This window comes from Melospiza melodia, chromosome Z (assembly GCF_035770615.1).
Source record: "Melospiza melodia melodia isolate bMelMel2 chromosome Z, bMelMel2.pri, whole genome shotgun sequence".
In the NCBI taxonomy this organism is placed as follows: Eukaryota; Metazoa; Chordata; class Aves; order Passeriformes; family Passerellidae; genus Melospiza; species Melospiza melodia.
Genome location: NC_086226.1, coordinates 13632944 through 13653244, shown reverse-complemented (window position 1 = coordinate 13653244; position 20301 = coordinate 13632944). Strand labels below are relative to the sequence as shown.

At 35.7% G+C, this 20301-nt stretch overlaps 1 protein-coding gene across 1 annotated transcript in view; it reads left to right on the top strand.

Annotated features, from left to right (window-relative positions):
- OXCT1 (3-oxoacid CoA-transferase 1) overlaps window positions 1-20301 on the top strand; it is an 85902-nt gene that overhangs the window by 34740 nt on the left and 30861 nt on the right. The window contains 6 exon segments of the mRNA XM_063179613.1: window positions 10626-10733; window positions 13301-13412; window positions 13787-13881; window positions 14549-14597; window positions 17587-17659; window positions 18429-18504. Of these exon segments, the coding sequence (XP_063035683.1) occupies window positions 10626-10733; window positions 13301-13412; window positions 13787-13881; window positions 14549-14597; window positions 17587-17659; window positions 18429-18504 (513 nt within the window).

Genomic DNA, 20301 nt, shown 5'->3' with positions numbered 1-20301 from the left:
GAAAGATTTGAGTGAACATTTGTGGGAGAGCAACTTTGAAATACAAGCTCATGATTCTTCTAAAGTGTAGAAGGGAAAATAGCAAGATATCAGGAATGTCTCTTGGGAAGACTGATTTCATAGACTTGGATTGATGAAACCTTCTGGGAGGTATAGCAAAGAAGAAATGAAGTTAGGGAAAGACTGTGTTAATGAGTTTGAGAATAAAATTTTCCAGTGTGGAGGAAGAATTGGAAGAGCAGTAGGAGTTTGACCTTGATCACAATCATTGTAATCTCAAACACAGAAAAGAAACATATAGAAAGTGAGATCCAAGCTCAGATGTCTGAGACTAAGCATTACAAAGCCAAAGCAAACCAAAAAGCTTAAGCTTCTAAGAAATATCCAGCCCAATACAAAATAAAGAATACTTGAAAGTAGCAAGAAATCTTTTTAAGAATACATACATAGTTGACTGGGAGACCAAGAATATTTCATTCACCATTCAATGAAGGGACTAAAATTATCTGTGCAGGTTACAATGAAGGCTGAAGAGCTTAATGCCGTTTCTCCTACAGTTCTGAGCAATGTTAACAACCAGTTTGGCAGCCATAATGATGCCAGTCATGGAAAGTTAAAGAGCAAATCAGAAAAGGATTGGAGTTGAAATTCAGGGACCACCAGTATTGTTTTGGAAAATCAGCTCCTAGAAACATTTACACACCATTGCCCCAACAATTTCAGTTTCCCAAAAAGAATCCTGCTCCCAGACTTGAGTACTCTTCTGTTGCTTTTATTTCTCTTCAATGTATTTTGTTCCTTGCTTCTGTGTGTGCATGTGCTTATTAAAAACAGAACAGAGCAACAAAACACTTGTACAGCTGTGGCACAGACCCTTTTTGAATTATTAGAAAAATACTGGAATATAAGTAGTACTGGGCTAGAAGGTAGTTCATATGGTAGTTCTTGTCGCATTTAGCTAACATGTTTCTGATTCATGATGTGATTATTGGAGTGTCTTCTGCCAGGCCAGGAGTTTGACTTGATGATCCTAATGGGTGCTTTCCAACGCAGCATATTGTATTCTGTGACTGTTCTATGATTTCATGGGAATAAACTCCTTTGATATTTAATTTTGCAATGTGGGGTTTGTGGATGTTTTTTATTTGGATGGAGTTTTATGTTGGTTTTTTAGCTGTTATTCTTTTATTTCCTGGTTGTTGGGTTTTTTTTTTTTTTCCCTACAATTGCTTTTCTTTTATATATAAAACATCTAATTAAATGGCTTCAGATTTGGCACTTTGTTGCTCAGGTAGTGAATATTAAGTAGTTAAAATTCATAGCAGATCAAATTGTTGCTGACTGCTGTTCAGGTAATTTTACCTCCTTATAATACATTGCTGGAAGATTTGAATTTGTTTTTTTTCTTTTATCTGTCTCTTATATTTTATTCCTTTCTAAATTATACTTCTTTGAATGTGTATCATGAGTTTTCTCAGCATTCAGCTTCATAAGTTCATTGCAGATGTGAATGTATTCTTCAATGAAAAAAAATCCTTTTATCCTTGTCACATATGTTAAGAACAAATATGACATTCAATAAGAACAAGAAAAAGGAAGCTTGCAGTTGATCAGTAGATACTGCAGATTGCCAAGAAGTAAGTGTGCTGAAGAAACTGATGGAAAGCCTGTTTGCTTCTAAAGCTAAATTTAGAGGGTTTTTCATAACATTTTATAGAAAGCCTCATAGACTGTGCATTTGAAGTATATTTCACTAACAGTACTCGCGTCTTCTATCATGAGAATTTGAAAATTAAATTTAAAATGCTCTAAATTTTCAGCTCTGCTTTGTGTATAAGATGTGTGAATCAATCAATGACTTAACTGTCATTGCATTTAAAATCATGTGTTATTATAGGACTGAAAATGCGGGAGAGTTCTACGCATGATTCAAGGAATTTACAGGCATCTATCCTGGTGTCTTACAGCATTAATTTATTTTCTGTGCTATTAATATCTCTGATGAAGATTTCTAGCGTAGAATGAGAAAGATTTAACATCCAAACTGAAAATCTTCCAAAAAATTGCATTCTGACATGAAGCAAATGTATCTTTTCAGGTGATCAACATAGGAGATTTGAAAAGCTACAGCCTCATAACTATTGCTGGAGTGAAAATTTTTGAGTAATTGAATCAGTAGATCAGATGTTAGCAGCATCCTTTTAGCTCTTGAAGAATCCATCCCCTGCAAATGCTATGGAATTACTCAGTGAAAAAGTGAATATTTAAAGAGAAGTAATGGGTTGCGATATGAAGACTGGCTTGACTTAAATCATACTGATTTTTCTGCATGCCAATGGTAAAATAATGACTGCAGGCGATGGTAAACGAATGAACAAGGACAACAGAGTAGTTTTCCTTTTCTGTGTCCTAAACAGTTTCCTAGTCTTCCTGTTTTATCTTTTTAGTTTCCTGCCCAAAATATTATTAAGTTCTGTTATAGAGAACTTGCATTCAAGGTGTCTGGTGTGTAGAAATGCAGTCCCATTTATATTCCCATGAATATAAACTAAGATCCTTTGTTTGCAACTTCTGATTCATCTGGAGTGAGCAATAACTAAACAAATCTTAAAGCAACTCCATGTTTGAACAGGTGTGTTCCTGGATTTCATTACAGAGAAACAAGCACACTCCTCCTTTTTGTTAACCTTTGGAATAAGTCAAGTGTACTTTATCAGTCTTCTTGTTGCTGAAAGAAGTGGAGAAAGGCAAAGAGTTGTGGATTTGATCCCCATATGGGCCATTCACTTAAGAGTTTCATTCCATGATTCCTGTGGGTCCCTTCTGACTCAGGTGATTCTGTGAAATAATCCCAATTAGAATGGGGAAGGTATGTATCCAATTGGCTCTATAAGCAGTGGGATAAGGGGCACTTGTGCTCAAGACAATTTTTCACCATTTCTAGTGAAATTTGAATTTTCTTGTAAGGCTATGATAAGCAAAAAATTCCATTTTTATAGTTTAAAGGACTGATTTAAATGTTTCTGCCAGCTTCAAATAATAAAAAAGTGCTTTTATAAATACTTTATTCTTAGGGCTTTTTAAATTTCCATATGTGTCTATTGCTCTCTTTTCCAGGCACCTTTTAGGAAGGATAACAATTAAGTGCAAGAAAACTTTAATTCTTCTTAGAATATGTTACTGACATGCTCTTTATATCCATATTTCTGTGGTCTGTTGAAAGTGTCTAAGCCACATCAATTGTTTTCTTTCTTTCAAACTTTTCCCTTGAAAGGTACCTGACTAACTTCTTCCTCAAAACTATGGAGAAGTTTATCTTCAATATTTTGGGAGGTTGGGATATCTGCTGTCATTCTGAAGGTGGAATTGACCACACTAATTGCTTGTTGAGAAACAAAGCAGTAGCATGTCAAGTAGCTTCCAGAACTCTTTGAAAATCACCACTGTCTCTAATGAACATCTGAAAGAAGAACAACTTATAGATGCATGCATAGAACATGCCTTTTTTGGATGAAGATACCTTTTTGTTACCTTTACTGAAATACCTGCAGGGCTTCTTTTTCTTACCAGAGAGAAGCAGCAACAGAATTAGCTACAAATCGGCTGCTAATGCATTGTTTTATGTTGGTATTACGTTGCTGTGTATCTCCTGCTGAGCATGCTCTGGTCTGATCCTTAGTTAGAGATATTCCTTGAATCTGAGTGGGGTTTGATTGCGCTTAAATAGATTTTAAAGTACAAAACCCACCTTTGATAGTGCAATGAAATCTCTGGGGTTTTTCTTAATTTTATTATGCTTTTCTACTTCTCACTTCAGTATTTAAATTCCACTTAGTTTACTTTTGAAAGTAAAGCTGAAATCTATCTCCTGACCTTTAAGTTACATTTCTTGGAATGTGTAGGATATGAGAGCTCTTCTTGTCTCTTTTCATTTGCAATTCTCAGATGTGAGTAAGAAAATCTTTTGTTGTGATTATGGTTGGGATTTTTTGGGAGTTCAATTATTACAGGTAAAATGTGATTAATTTTAATAAAAAAGTAATTTATTTATTTTTGCCTTTTAATAAGTTCAAAGGCTGTCAATCTAAAGCAATTTGAAAATAAGTAACAAAGTACAGCAATAATGTATTTAAAGCAACATATGTTTTGTTTGCAAAAATAGCAAATTATATTCCAGTACAGTTACTGTTGTTAGCAGCTTTTGTGTTCTGGAGTGGAAGTATTTGGGATGAGGTCAGTCCCCTTATTCAGCTGAGTATGGCTTAAATAGGTTCTTCTGCTATTGATTGGCCCTTAGCAAATGAAGACCATATTCACAGATCGTGAGAGTTTTGTTTGTTGTCTTCTGGCTCTTCTCCCGTTATTTAATTCTATGATTGAAAAATAATTACATAATACATAATCTAAAAAAACAGTTTTCCAAAATTTCTATCTCCAGATGTGAGACGATTTTGTATATATTCCACATGGATGGTTATGTTTTATTTTGTGTTAAGAACCTAGGTATTGAATACAAATTGGGTGCTTTATCACCTCATTTCATCAAGAAAGGAAAAGTCACAAAATGTGATCACAGCCAGCAGGAGGTTACTGATGACTTATATCAGAGCAACCACAGGGTTTTGGAAAGAATCATTCCCTAGGTGTACCTGCTGTAGGAGCCTGGTTTGATTGGTAATGCTGGGCCTGCTGGACTGCTGGATCTTAAAGTAATCTCTCATGCTTTCAATTCAGGTAATTTTACCATAAAATAATAGACTAAAATGCAAATGAGTGAATTTAAGGAGGTAAGAAAACAGCTATCTTCATTTTGACTTTTTAGTGGATACAGAATTATATAGACATATTAGTGCAAGTCATCAAACAAACAAGCCCATCAATTTAATGGAAGAATTTTTTTGAGAAATGTCAGTTTCTTCAGACTTTGAACATGTTCTTGAAAGTTAAGACTATTGTGTATCCTTTTTGTGCTAATATGTGACTAGCTCAGAAATTTCCGAAGTGTAGTGCTATGTGTGTGGGAGACCCTCTTCAGAGACTTGTGGCTAAATTTTCATATTCTTCCATGCATGCACACAGCTTTACAAATACATAGCCTTTGCAGATAATCAAGTATGCTTCCTCTTTTCTTTGTGGTATATATCCTGGAGTTGCTGTGTGTGAGGATCTAGAGCTGGTTATTTACTGCTGTCTGTTTTCTTCTCTGCTGTCAGCAGTACAGCATGGAGGAAGATGTCAAATGCGTGCAATGGGAAGGGGCCGTTGAAGAAAACAGGGAGCAGGTGCAGAGAAGTGTGAGAGGAGCTTAAGCCTGAGGCAACTACAAGTATAGGTGGTAACTGAGGAGATTTAGAGCAGAGAAAACAAATGCGAATTGAGTATATTCTAGCAGGGGCTCCTGATTTAGGAGGATCTGTAGCCACATGACGAAAAACCAGAAGACAAATGTAGGAGATTTGTGTCGGTTTTGCTTTCCTAATCATCAGATAACAACATACTGGCTACAGATCTCACTGTTTTTCTCTGTGATGTTTACAGAGGATAACAGTCTACTAGAAAGAAGGAAAACATAAAGGTACATAAGATCTTCAACAACATGAAACGGACAAATAAACAACTGCTGTGTGCTATTTCTGTATGGCACAGAGAAGGGAGCACACAGTGAAATTACAATAGGTAATAAGAAATGTTTTACATAATAGTTAAATTTAAGAAATGCATCAATAGAGTCTCTTGGGTTTAATGAAAACAATTAGTTCCTGGCTCATCAGAAGCTATGAAGAAGGTGATTTATGTCCAGCCTCTGGCTGAGGACATCCTGCGGTTGACACATTGGTGGCAGCTGGGAGAATATAACCACAAGTCTTTTAAGATCTCGTTGCTAAGAAGAAGGGCTATTTGGCTAAGCGGATCTTCAGTGTGCATCTTCAGTGAGACCCAGACCAGGCTCATTGTGTGAAAGATTCTCTGACAAATATGAACTTTACAGGTTTTTACTGTTCCCTGCCCTTCAGTAAGCTTATGAAAACGTCTGTTTGAAGTCTAATATGACCATAATGTGGTAATTGTTGATCAAAATGTTGATCAACTATTTGGTAGTTGCTTGATTTTAAAGTTATAAAAGTCTCTTTTTCAGTATGGATATTGACTGGCTAGCATTCCATTACTATAGGATTTTGACAGTAGAAATTTCACGGTGTGTCTGATCTTGCAAAAGGAAAGAATTTGACTCAGAAGATCATCTGTTTCATCTGCCTACTTGCAGAACTTAGTAGTAATCTGCTTTGCTTTTTTCTGTAGTTAAGAAAGTTTGTATAGTGTGTTCTTAATTTTGAGTGGGCTGTCTTCAGAGTATATTTCACAGTTTTAAAATATCAAAGCTATTTGTGAAATTCAGTCTAAACAATTAATATTAACTTTTTCCCCTATTGTTTGTCATTAACCATCATGAATGGTTGGTTGATCACAGTTTCTGTGATCTTGAATGCAGACACATAAAATTTATTCTTATAGCTCTTATTATGTTTTTTTTTTTTAATTTTAAGGTTTTATAAATGTTACAAAGAATTTTTGACATCTTGACTCTTCCAGTAGTGAACTGATGATGTGTACTGATGAGTTTGTCTTGAGCATCTAAGTGGCTAAATTTTATTTCATTCCTCTTGTTATTTTGGACATTTAACCAACTGTAATGTTTTGTTTTACTAATGTTCTGCTAGGAATGATTATTATTTCAGTTTGAAGAACTGAAATGAACTAGGATAATTAGGGTAGTGATAGAGAGATTTAATAAAGTTAGTATAAAAATAAGCTACTTAAAAATGCATAGGTTTGTTAGGCTGTGATTCTCTCCCCATCTCTTCTTTTCTTTCATGCACACGTTTTTGATTTTTTTTCTGTAATAAGGAATTAAATTGCAGTTTTTGGTTATAGCTTAGTTTTAGGAAAACAGATTTAAAAATAAGCCAGCTGAAAATATTTAACATATCATAAAGTACATAATTGGACTGCAGAAATAGATAAAAGGAACATACCAGAAACAAAGGCTCTTTTTATTTTTGAGTGTTTTGGCATAATAGTTTGTCATTGTTATTTCCTTATCAACTTTCGGTAAGGAACCATAGTTTTTATTTTTCTTACTTTATTTACTTTTCTTACTTCCATATCTATCAAGGTTCCCTTTTTCTTTCTGTGAGCCTTCAGAAATTCTGGAATAAAGCTAGAAGAATAGCTGAATTTCTGTAAGGAAAAGGAATTAAAATTGCTTTACAAGAGAAAAGTAGATGTAAATTACAGAAAGAAGTGATATTGTGAAGCAAAGGATCACTGCCTCTGAATGCTGATACAAAAAGGACGGCAGAAGGCTCTTGTGAATCATAGTGGAAAACAGCTTTTATGTTCTGGGTGTACTTACAGATAAACCAATGTTTAGGAAGGACTGAATTCATTCATCCTTCTTCCACTGTCAGCAATCAGAGAAGATTTGCAAGAACACTATCCCCAGGAAGAAATCTCCAGTACTGTGAAACTCTTGAAGCAATGAAATGATTTTTGGATCAGGCATCAGAGCCTTCCCAGAAGAGGGAAGTCAGACCTCATGGTCTCTCGTAGTTCCTTTTTACAAAATGTTTACAAAGATGTAAACATTTTTTGTCTTTTTGTTCATTGATGAAGATTTAAGATGAACACATGTGATCAAGGCCATGTAAAAAGTACCAGAGGATTTTGATTTTCTAATTACAAAGAGTACAGGAGGTGGTCTGCCCTGATTAGTTCCCTCTCTGTGCTTTGCCAGAGTTGGTGTCTCTTGGGTGGGAGGACACATAATGATTTTTGATGTTTACAAAGATTCTTCTATATGTTACAAAATAAAGCCTGAGGCAGGGTGAGTACAGAGAAGAAAGAACAGAAGCATATGTATGATGAGAGCAGAGCAGGAGAAAAACTCACACGCATCCTTTGAATTATTAATATGGATGTGCTCGTGCCTTTCTCTTTGAGGCTTCATCTACAGAGGTGTTACAGAGCCGACTCATAAAGGAACACGAAACCTGAAAGAGAAGTGAATACGCCCAGTGATGGTCCTTCCTATTGAATTTGCAGTATCATTCTTCTCTAGGAAGTTACTGGGGCAATGCCTTGCAGTGGCCAGAGGCACTAGGGTGCTGATTCCCATAGCCATCAGATATCCTGGTGTCACTTCAGCTGGCTCAGCTTCATCTCTGGCTGTGCTGATGGCAGGCAGCCCATGTATGGTGCCTCATCATTCGGTTCCCTGGGAGAGAGAGCTGGAGCACTCAGATGGCGTTTGTACTTCCTCTGCTTGAATTCTCCCTTTTCCGTGTAACGTGCTGATTATTTCACTTGCAGAACTGGAAGATAGTTAATTTTTCATATATCACATACAAATTCTTAATCCCTTTTCAAAATTCCTCTTTACTGCTGTGGGGGTATTTGAACATATTTAATTTTAGTTACATTTGATGCTTATTCCACATAGTGGTAGAACATGGAAAGGTGTTCCAGTTGTCAGGGATCCTTAGGCTTACCTGAAATCCCTAGGACAAAATACAGTTTGCAGTGTTGTGTTCATTTAGGGTAATGTTTGGAAATAATAGAGGAAAAGCTATCAGGCTGACTGCTGTGTCCCAAGAGATGAAATACAAACCAATTAGCAGAATGGCGTGACTGATAACAAAATCCAATAATTTATTGTTGGATGAATAATTTATTCGGTGTATTCTATGGGGGGAGAAATTCAGTGTGTCAAGTTTTCTGACAGTATAATTCTGTTTGAGTTAGTTGAATTGTGCCAAGATTTTGTTTTTTTAATCTCAGCTGCTGCAGCAAATAAATGCAGTTATTCTGTGAGAAAGTTAAAATCAGAGCGATTAGTATTCCCTAGGCCTAGTTTTCCATCTGATAAGTGAAGATAAATATAATTAGAAACGGTGAATTTGGGAATTCTGCTGGTAGCAGATCATCTGCTTGCCTATTGCTTCATTGGAAAGTCTTGTTTCCTGCCTCTCCTGTCTTCTGAGGATGATCTGACAGTAGTCACTACACTAAAAGTGCAATGTGCTTCAGCTGTGTGCTTCAGGATTTTTTAATTTTACCCTGTGTTTGACATGGTCTCCATATTAATCTTAAAATGAGTGTATAAAATTAGAAGCGTCAAGTGAGATGGATGAAACTTTAGCATTTTTTCATGAATACCTAAATCAGAATTTTCAAGATACTGATTTGATTGGCTCTCCTTATCTTGTGGGTAATGGCTTTCTGGATGTGGGTCTATTCCCCTTGAGCACTGAGGCTTGTGTTGCTGTAGCTGTTGTTGCCTTTTGCTTAGAATGTTTGCCTTGCAGATTTCACAGCACATCCTTTCTGTCTCTTTAACCAGGGTTTTTTTTGGGGATCATCTGAACCTGATTTTGTGATCATTAGTTTTTAATTTTTCTTTTCCCTCTCCTGCTTTTAGGGTGGGTTGTTTGGTTTCTTTGTTTGTTTATTGTCACATTTAAAGGCACAGTAGGAAGGTAATTTTCTATCAGATGTACTATAGATTTTAGTATTGATCATATTGTCCAGTAGGTTGTCAAACTGAGTTTTAAACTCTTTAATGTTGCTTCACTGGTGACAGCTGTTCAGAGATTTACCCTTACCATATCCCAGGTCTTGTTTTGGAGTTATTAAGCTTTGGGCATTCCTAAGAGTTTAATGAATCTCTGGTGATACAGCAGTTTGGAAATTGTCTTTTGATCTTTGAGTACGTTGTTATGTCCTTTGTAGTAGATTGTTGTATGTTATCTTTGACTGTTGCTTTAACATGACGTGTTTTCTCTGTGGCTGGATGCAACTGCAAACAACACTAGCATTAGAGTCTGTTGTGTGGCAGAGTGAAATGTGCTCTGTGTACCTCAGACTTGTTAGGGAAAGCACCAGCCATGGCTGAGAGTCTTAGCTGCAGGTATCTGTCCATAGCAGCGTCTCTAACTAGATCACCCCCAATTCAGGCCTAGAAGGAAGGAAAACCCCTATTATCTGGGCTGCTCCTGATAGGTGACACTACAGGTGATGAGTGTCATTTTGTACTGAATCTCTGTTTCACTAATATAAAGACTTCTAGATCTTCATCTTTTGTCTTCTTTCTTGCAACCCATTATTACAGTTCAAATGTTTTCTATTTTAGTTTTGAGTACACTATGGAAAACTTTTGTTTCATCTTCTGTGTTTATATCCTCTAAATTAATACTTCGGCCTTATATTTATGTATTTTATTAGTAGCATATTGGTCTTCTCTGTTTGGGCAGAAATTTTTTGTAGTTACAAACAACTCTGATGTAACTGATATACACAGTATTATTTCTTCAAGTTGGCCATACAAATGGGCTGGTAAAATTATAAATTACTTTCAATTTTTTGTAAAGAAATATACTTTGAAAGAAGAGAGCAGATAAGCAGATAAGTTAATCTGTTTTAAAGACTATATATTTTGTCCCATTCATTAGTTTTCTTGACATCATTTGCTGTAAATTTAATGTTTCATTTCAAAACTTCATTGGTATTAAAACCTCTCATTGAATAATTTTTTCTAAATCTTTTCCCTTTTCTTTTTTACTCTGTAGGTAGAAGAAATTGTTGATATAGGAGCATTTGCCCCAGAAGACATTCATGTTCCCAAAATCTATGTTGATCGTCTGTTACAAGGAGAGAAGTTTGAGAAGAGAATTGAAGTAAGTAGCTCAGCTTCTCAGTCACAACATATTTCAGCTTGGAGTGTATTTAAAATGTATGTGGTGTTTAGTCTAGCCACCAAGTCTTAACACTGAGAAAATAGTGTGAGAAAGACCCATAAAGTTTTGCTAAAAACTGGAGCTTAGATAGGTACTTAAGTAGTTAGGTGGGGGCCTGAGGATTGAGCCTTTTTTCTTTCACTACATACTCTCTGGTTCAGTTCCCGAATAATTTAGGGCAGCTGCCTGTAGCCCTGGATGACTTTACTGCAGTTGAAAATCTAGTGGAAAATGCTACTAAATTCTCCTTCCCTCTCAGTTCACCTGCTGTAGATATGACAAGGGGAACACCTAGACAAGGATCTGACTTTCTTTTCCACTGGACAGCTTTTGATGTGGGCATGTAGGGCCAGCCTCAGTCCCTTTTGTGCTGTACATTGAATTATGTTATGTTGCAAAGGTCTTGCAAACCTTTGTTCCCTTTTCTTTTATCAGTGACTTTTCTAACTGGTGACCTTTCTGGTCTGAATAAAAGATGTCAATAGCTATTAAAATTGCTGCAATAATACTCCACCACTGAAAACACCCAATAAAATTATGATTATGTAATTGTTCTTTGTTGTTTCTATGACTTTGTCACACTCAGGCTATGTCCCTATATTCATTTTGGTGATGTGACAATGCTTTTTATGTGCAGCTGAAAATTCTGTATTTCTTCTGTGTCTCTGTAGTCTGGAGGTGGGAATTGTTCATCAGATAAGCTGGTAGAAGGGAAGATATATGACACAAGGAGAAAAAATCTGTGGGAAAAAAGTGCAGAAATGGATTTTAATAATTAAACTTCTGTTATTAAAATCAAAGTACAAGTCCCAGGAAGTTGTACAAGGCCTTTTCTCTGAGCATTCTCTTTTGTGAATACTAAGGTTAAGAAGCTCTTTTTTTAATTTCGTCTGTTCATTCTGCAAAAGCATCTTGCATGTTGTTGAGTAATTGACTGCAAACAGATGTGTCAAACCTTTTTTTTCCTTCTGGTTGTGTTGGGTCAGATTGCAATTAATGGCTTGTTTTCTTCTTCTGAATGGCTGCATTATCGCCCAGAAAAGCTTTTTACCTTTTATGACAGAAATAATTTTTCATTTATTAAACTTTGCTTCTGCTACATCTTGGCTGCGTAAGTGAATATCTATTTAGTCAATACCTACTGAATACCTGGTGAATACCTACCTCATCATCTGGCCCCCTTCCCTATATGCTTCAGGAAAAAAAGGGGGCAGGGGTGAGGGAGAAGGCTACTATAAACTGCCAAGCAAAATTGTAACAGAGATTAATTTTGATTATGCAATTTTGTAATTCTGGCAGTGGCAGCTCTTGCTTTTATAGGAAGGAAATGGCAGGTTTATAAAATTTAACAGAAGAGTAAATAAATCGGCTGGCTGTACGCAGAAAAGCAGTGGGTATGGTAAGTGGTGAGAGAAGATGAAGAATGTAAGAATGTAAGAAATAAAGAGAAGCTAGTCTGTCATAATTCTTACTGGCTTTAAATAGCAGTTCCTGCCTAATATAGCTTAGAAGTGGTTTCTCTAGCACCAGCTATAATTTCTATCCAGCCTTCTCTTTGCTGTATAGAAACCCTCTGTAATTGTTCCTACTTTATCAATCCACAAGCTAAGCAATTCTAGGGAAAATAGCCAAGGCATAAAAAGGAAGGTGATGGGAAATTCAAAAGGATTTATATAGACTGTTTCTGACTGCCTAAGGAGAAAGTGACTCTGCAAAAATTCTTTTGTGGTGATGAAAGGTAACAGGATAATTTTTTTCTGATGTGTTAATTGTAGCCTGAAGTAGGAGAAGATAGAAAGACATATGGGGGTGCAGGACATGATGTTTCCCAGATGAATTTTACATGCATAGGAGAGATGTGCAAAGAACATAATCTATGTAGACAATAATTTAAAAGAAAGATGTTACAAACTTCTTAAATGTCATGGCATTTTCACCTGCATGTGATTTACAAAACATTAACTTAAGATGAGAAAATACCAGGAAACAAGTTCATGGGGTGTGCAAGATTATAGAGAGTTATGTTTGAAAATTTTGATTCTTAGCTCCCCAGAATCTTCAGATGAATGGCATTTGTCTGTTTCATCCTTATAAATCTAGAACAGCTCATTGAATTGAATGAATGCAGAAAGAGAGCAGTATTTGTATTTTTGGCTGACTTTTTACGAATCTATTTAGGTATCTCTGGGGTAATGAATCTGAGACTTGCTAGTATTTGCACTAGTGCTTGGTGCCTTCTTCACCCCTTCTCTATGTATCAGGCTTGGCAATACAGAGAAAGAAATAATATTTTGCTCTAAGGCTGTCGCTGGCAATTTTTGATGACTCCATTGGCTTAGCTAAGCTTGAATGCATAAAATAAAAGGTCAGGTTTTTTTGTAGAAGATGAGTAAATAACTTTATTCTTAGACCAAGTATCTCAGTGCAATCACAAATCAAGCTTTTGTGTCTTGAGAAGCAACAATCTGGATTCTAATCTTTACTTATGATTACTTCTTACTTTGCAGCGCTTATCAATCCGAAAGCCTGAAGACTCAACAGCCAAGCAAAAAAAAGGAGACAATGTGAGGGAGAGGATCATCAAACGGGCTGCATTGGAGTTTGAGGATGGCATGTATGGTATCCTCATCCACACACTATAGATGTGCTATAGGTTGAAGTGATTGCTGACTAGAATAAAAAACCCATCTGGTTTGTTTAGAACAGGTTGATTAATGTGCTCATTGTCTTTACCGGACTCTGAGGTGCTCTCATTTTATTAATACCGAATTGATGTAGAAGTTGCACATTGATATTTTTATCATATAGAGGATTTGACAGAATGCAATTAGGCAGTTCAAATGGCAAAATAATTAATCACAAATATGAGGTATTTAAGTAAAAACAAAAGTGCTTGTGAATGGAACAGTTCTAATCTACTCATAGTATAGAAGTAATTTTTTAAAATTTACTAGTTTGCAATAAGTGTTTCTGCCTTAACCGCCTTTTTTCAGCTAATCTGGGTATTGGTATCCCACTGTTGGCCAGTAACTTCATCAGTCCAGACATAACTGTTCACTTACAGAGTGAAAATGGAGTCCTGGGTTTGGTAAGGATTTATCTTGGTCAGTTATTATAGTGTTTTTATTTTGCTGTGGCTGGGTTTTATTTCCTGTGCGCCTCCAACTTGATTATGATATTGCTAAAAATATATATGCTATATTATATCATTATATAATTCTCACTCTGCTGCAGAGAAGTTTTCTAGGAAATGCTCATTTTATGCTTATGGTGCTACTTTGCTAAGGATGTACTTAAGTTTCTGGACTCAAACCATCAGGAATTTGCAAGACTAAGCATTGTAAACCTTAGCAAACATATTTTTAAATAAAGCTTAAAGTGTATATTATTTTTACTGTCATATGACTTTATGAAGTTGCAGTTATGACCTTTTATTGAAAAATGTGTGTCACTTAGATTAAGAACAAAAAGAAACTCAAATCAAACAAACCTCTCACTTCATGATTGTTTTGTAATTCTAACATCCTTGAACAATAAGTCCTAAAGACCTGATATGTTACTTGATATAAACTGTGGCTTGTAATGTCAGGATGTTTTCCAGGTAAAAAATAGAATTCTGATTTAATAAGATTAAAAAATGCATGTCTGCCATGATCTGGTTTTGGTAATAAGCATTGGAAATAATATGGCAATTATTAATTGTATTTTAGAGATATTTTATTATAATGCTTGACATACATCTGTATTGTTGTCAGGGTCCTTATCCACTTGAAAATGAAGTAGATCCAGATCTGATTAATGCAGGTAAATACTTTAATTAAATTTAATTAATGGAAAAAGAATAACCATGTTAATTTAATTTTTTTCTTTTGATACAGTATTTGAACCTAGAGACCTGTTTTATTTGATAATAAATATTAATGCATTTGTCTTTTTTTAAGCGATAATCTTCTTCTTTGAGGAGAAACTGTCTTCCAGGCCCATCAGTAAATGGTTAAATCATCCTTTTCAGAAGTGAGATTGTTTTGAGCAGCCTGTAAATGAATATGGGTTTGTTTTCCTGCTGCTTTTCCTTGAGTCTTCTAGAAAATGGTTTTCAATGATTTATGTTTGGGACATGTATTAAAACATCCTGTGTATAATGGCTTGGTTTATTCCCAGCCAGGAATATAACCCATTTGCATTCAGAGAGGGAGTGGTAGCCAAGGCAGTGGGAAAGAGCTGCGCAGCTGGCATCTGGCACACCAAGGGCACTGCTGTGGGCAGCTGCTTTTGCCACTTTTAGCCGAGAATGGCAGTTCTCACATACTGTTGTTGCCCAGCTGCTTTAGGGCATTTCACCTCAGAAGATGCTATTCAATATAAAAATGTAAGTTTCTTATGATTTAGTGCACCCGTCTGATTTCTGTTTTTTTCATGGAAAAGTTGTGCTTATGTACATTTTCTGTCTTCATGTAAAAATACACTTAAATATTGCATTGTGACAAATAGAAATAGGCCTTGTGACTTTGTCATTGATATTAATGGTATTGATTATAGACCTAACATTTTAGACTTGTTTTTTCATGTGGAAAAGATACACATTTCATTTTTTTATTCAAATATACACATGCATACATACAAATACATGTATGGGTGTCTACATATGTATTTATACAGAGAGTACTTTTCTAAGTGGCTGTTAGCAAGTACAATTAAACTCTGAAAAGTCAAAAGGAGATAAAGCACTGACATAAAATGGTTTTAATTTAATATCAATCCAGCAATTGTTCACTGACGTGAAACATTTGCTGCTTGGCTCAGCTAAATGATGCTTATCATAGCACTAGGTAATTGCCTCTGTTACTATATTTTAAATGTGGAGTTATTTGAGGCCATTGTCTGGTTTGAAATAAAAAATCATTTAAGAAATTGAGTCCAGCATTTCACCAGTACATATGTAATTGTTTCAAGAACTACAGGAAGGAATATGTCAGAGGATTCACTGGAAGAATAAAAATATGTATAAGAAAAAAATACTATGAGTGAAATTATACGCATGCATTTTAGAACTTAAGTTTTAATATGGGTGTGTATGAAAAATGAACATATTAACAGAGTGACAGTGAAAAAAATATCCAAGAACTTAATAAATTATCTGAAAAAAATTGTGCTTTAACATGGAAATTGAGATGGTCTTGAATTGTTATTTATAGTTGATAAATATTTTTTAAGAGTCAATCTGGAAGACATGAAGCTAACATAACAGGTCAGAATGCAACAAGAAAATTAGATTATTGTACTATTGTTAATTCGATGTTAAGCAGCTTTATATGTCCCTCTGAAGCTGCAGTAAACAGGACATGGGATAGACAAGCATCAGACCTACCACCAATCTACCATGTGAAGAAAACAGAAGCTGAATGGCAGAGAAATAGAAATTAATCTTGTTCTCATTCACTAACTGGATGAAAAAACTGTGGGTTTTTCTGTTTGTTTCATTTTTTTAATGTCTCACATGAAGGATATCTTGACTGCAACTGAAAGGTATACTACTGTATTATAGCAGAAATATTTTAAAGTATTGACCTCCTGAGAGCATTTTAAGAAGTGGGTAATGTGGTGCTCTTTTTACATTATTCTGTGGTCCTAAGCCTGTGTGTCGTTCTTCTCATCATTACCTTGTCACTTTATCCTGGGCTTCTCTCTCCATGTTGCTGCTTGGAAACCATTTTTTCTCTGTCACTGCTTTGGGTGCGTGTCCTGTAGGGAAAGATAATTCAAGCTGTCTGACCAGGTCTGAGTGTTAGCATGGTGAATTCTTGAGAAGTGTGAAAGACCACTTGTATGACCTTAATTCTATACTATTCTATTTAACTTCCATACAAATGGCATAAAATATGCCTCAGATGAGTTCAATAGGTAAAGCACGTATCTTAGATCTCTTATTTAAGTTCTATGCACAGTTTTTTTCCCTTTTCCCATTCTCTTAGTTAATCTCATTTTCTTTTTTCTTCTGTTTTCTGGAAACTGTTTAATGATGCATCATTCTCCTTCCCCTTTGTTGTTACAGTATGTCACATCTTGCTAAAATATTTTGGTTTGTATATTTTTTTCCTCTCTCAAGTTTACCGTGCTTCTTTTATAATTTCATCTTCATCTGTGTTTCTTCTGCCTTATCAGAGGCACCCTCTGTAAATGTTTGTTGCTTAGACTGATTCAAAGAGCAGGCAGAAGAGGAAGAAAAGGGCCCTGAACAGAGTCAAAATAAAGACTCTTCCAGGTGTGCTCCATTGCTTGCATCAAGCATTGTTCAGAGCACAGTACAGAACACAGAAGCACGTTTTCTTGTGCCCTTTAAGAAAGCAAGAATAGACTAGACCTGTCATTTATTTTTTTGTATTTTTCATCATTAGCAACTGTTCAATCTGATCTGCTTGCTTTTCTTTGCAGCCTCTCTGGGTCCTGAAGGCTTTATCTTCCTCTGTTTCAAAAGACAGTTACTTCTTACTTTTCCTGTAAATGGAGCAGAAAGCTAAAACCCATAGATATTTCCTACATTCTGATGTTCCTGATGCTTGCCTGGACCTGCTGGTGGTCAAACAGCAGGCAAGCCTATCATTAGAAACTCTAACAAATTGCTTCACAATTCAGTAGGATTGATTAGGTTTACATGGGATGTTGTAAGTGTAGTCAGGCTGTAGCTGTACTGAATCCAAAGGAATTTTGTAAAAAACTCTTATTTCTTGGTAAGTAGCTGTGACTTCATTTGTCAAAGAAACAAAATGCATACTGTATCTTGTTTCTTTTACAGGTAAGGAGACAGTCACTGTTCTTCCAGGTTCTTCCTATTTCTCTAGTGATGAATCATTTGCAATGATAAGAGGGTATGTAACAACACAAACTCTGATCTTTTTGAAACAGGAAAAGAATAAACTGCATCAATGGCAGAACTCAGAAGTATTTCTTCCAAATGTGGTTAGCATTTAACAACCTGTAAAATTATCATGGACTTAATCAGTTATGGTTTACAGAGGGTTAAATCTAGCTATTGGAAATAAAAAACCACTGCACTAATAGATACCATGGTGATGCTTGTGCCTACTACCACCTGGCCATCTATAAACACATTTGTAGTGACATTTTAACAACTATTTTTTGGTCATTTCCAAGTATCTAATCTGTACTTGCACTCAGTATATTTTCTTTGCTCAGCTTGCAATTGTGATCCTCATTCCACCTCCTTAATGGAAATTCAACGTCTGCACCTGTTTTTTGTTTGTTTTTTGGAAAGGAGTTTGGATGCAAACAAACACTAAATCCTAATGGCTCTGAAAAGATAATGGATGCATGTAAATACGTTAAGGAGTGCACTAAAAAGTATGAGTTCAGAGATGATTGACTGCACATGCAATTAACCAAACCAGACAAAAGTAGGAACATTTCTGAGGCTCAGTAAGCATAAAGAGAGACATTTGCATCAGTGATACATCTAGGGGGGGAAAAAAACCCCAGCTACGTGTGTGACAAACAGTTGCTACATTTGTCATATGCCACCATTTTAAAATCGATGTAATGAGCATGAACAAAAGCTTGTTAAGATTTGTGGGCTGTTACTTGAACATGATATGCTAATTACACACTTTCTGTTGACAGAGGCCATGTTGATTTGACGATGCTTGGAGCTATGCAGGTGTCTAAGTACGGTGACCTGGCCAACTGGATGATTCCTGTAAGTAGGTTTTTGAACTACTGGCAGTGTACTCTGTTTAGTATAACAAAAATGTAGCTGAGAACCAGGCAAAGGAGAAAAGGGCAGAAATAGAATGGGAGTTGTTAAGCTAAAAGTAGTAAAATAGAGGATATGTGTATTTTTCCTGCATACTGCTGGCACCAAGCAATCCATTATCAGAAGTAAGCCTTCTAAAATTATGCTTGAGCATTGTGAAAAGCAAAACATTATTTATGCAAGTCTTTTTTCTGCCTTTTATGTCCATGCCTTTCAAATGTCTCTTTTTTTTGGCTGAGGACTGATGCCTTCTCTTGAGAGTGATGACTCTTGTATGGTTGTTCCTGGAGCAGTAAGTCGGAGGAAAATGTAAACCAGGATGTAGTTCGTTATAAAATTATAAAAAGAGCCTGCATTATTTTTCTGTATTTCTGTCAAAAGATTGTAGCATTGCCCTTTCAAATACATTAAGGAAAAAGCAATAATACTGTATTTAGCCAAACAGACCTTCAGGTTTCAATGATAGAAATATAAGCTAATTCCAGCATTATTTAAGCAGTGGATAACATTAAGCCATTCTTTGAACTTTATGTTCTAGCATTAAACATTAGTGACTTTCATACTGTTGACAAGTTTGATATTTTCAATAGCTTTCAATATGGTACTTTCAGATACGGTATGTATCAGAGATGTCTAGAGGCAAACTTCCTTATTAGCCTTGTTTAAAGTAATGAAACATATTTCTATCTGCCTGAGCAGTGTTAAGGGCCTTGGGAAACTGAAAGATGATTAAAGGTGGACAAAAACCCAAATGAATGTCCTTGTCTCTTGGAGAAGCATTAGTTGAACCCAGAAGTCTGTGAGCAGACCTTTGAGCATGGAAGTCATGGAGCAGTGGCTGGGGCACAAAGTGCTTTTATTGAGAGGGGATGGTGTCTGACATGGGAGCCATACAAGCAGATGTGGGAGAAATCCAGGTATCTGTGTGAGTAATTGTGGGGAATGAGAAGGGTTATGGCTAGGCTGAAATGGGCCCTTCAAAATCTGAACTATCAAAAGATGAAGACAGCATTTTGTACTGATAACAAGATTCATTTACACATGCATTTCTTGAAACATTGAAGCTAAGATTGATTGTGACCCTTCTCAAAATGGTGCAGATTTACATGTTCGTCCCTAAAATCACTATCTAAAAGATAGTGATTTTAGTTTTGCATTCATATATATCAAAAAGATTATTTTTTATATCTGGTATTGCTTATCTTACCTATGAAATTGCCTCTCAGTTCTGTGCAACCTCAAATTTATGAATAACAGGTATGTTTTCAAAATGGGAAAGTATAAAGTGCAACTTTCAAGACTGTTTGACTTTTTGTTACCTTTGAGATGTACATTGTTATTACATACTACAGCATACATCAGATGAATCCTCGTGACTTTTGCTGTTGTCATTTTCCACTCTTGCTGATCTTTGGCTGTTTGGAAATTTACTCTGCAGTGAGCTGTATTTACTTGAGAGTAAATATGCCAATGACACTTCATAAACCCAACCAGGAGCCTTTCCAAGCAGCAGTTACTTTTATGGAGATCTGTTGGATGGATGATTCTTAATCTACTTATTGATGTGTTACTGCTATTCTACAGTACAGATTTTAAAAATGGGATTAACCAGCCCATCGATAAACAGGTCTCCCTGCTTTTCCTGTAAATAAGATGATATATTATAGTCAATTACATTTAATTATGGGCAAGATGTGTTCCTTTTTTAGTCACAAGATTTGTGTGGGGATGATACAAAGA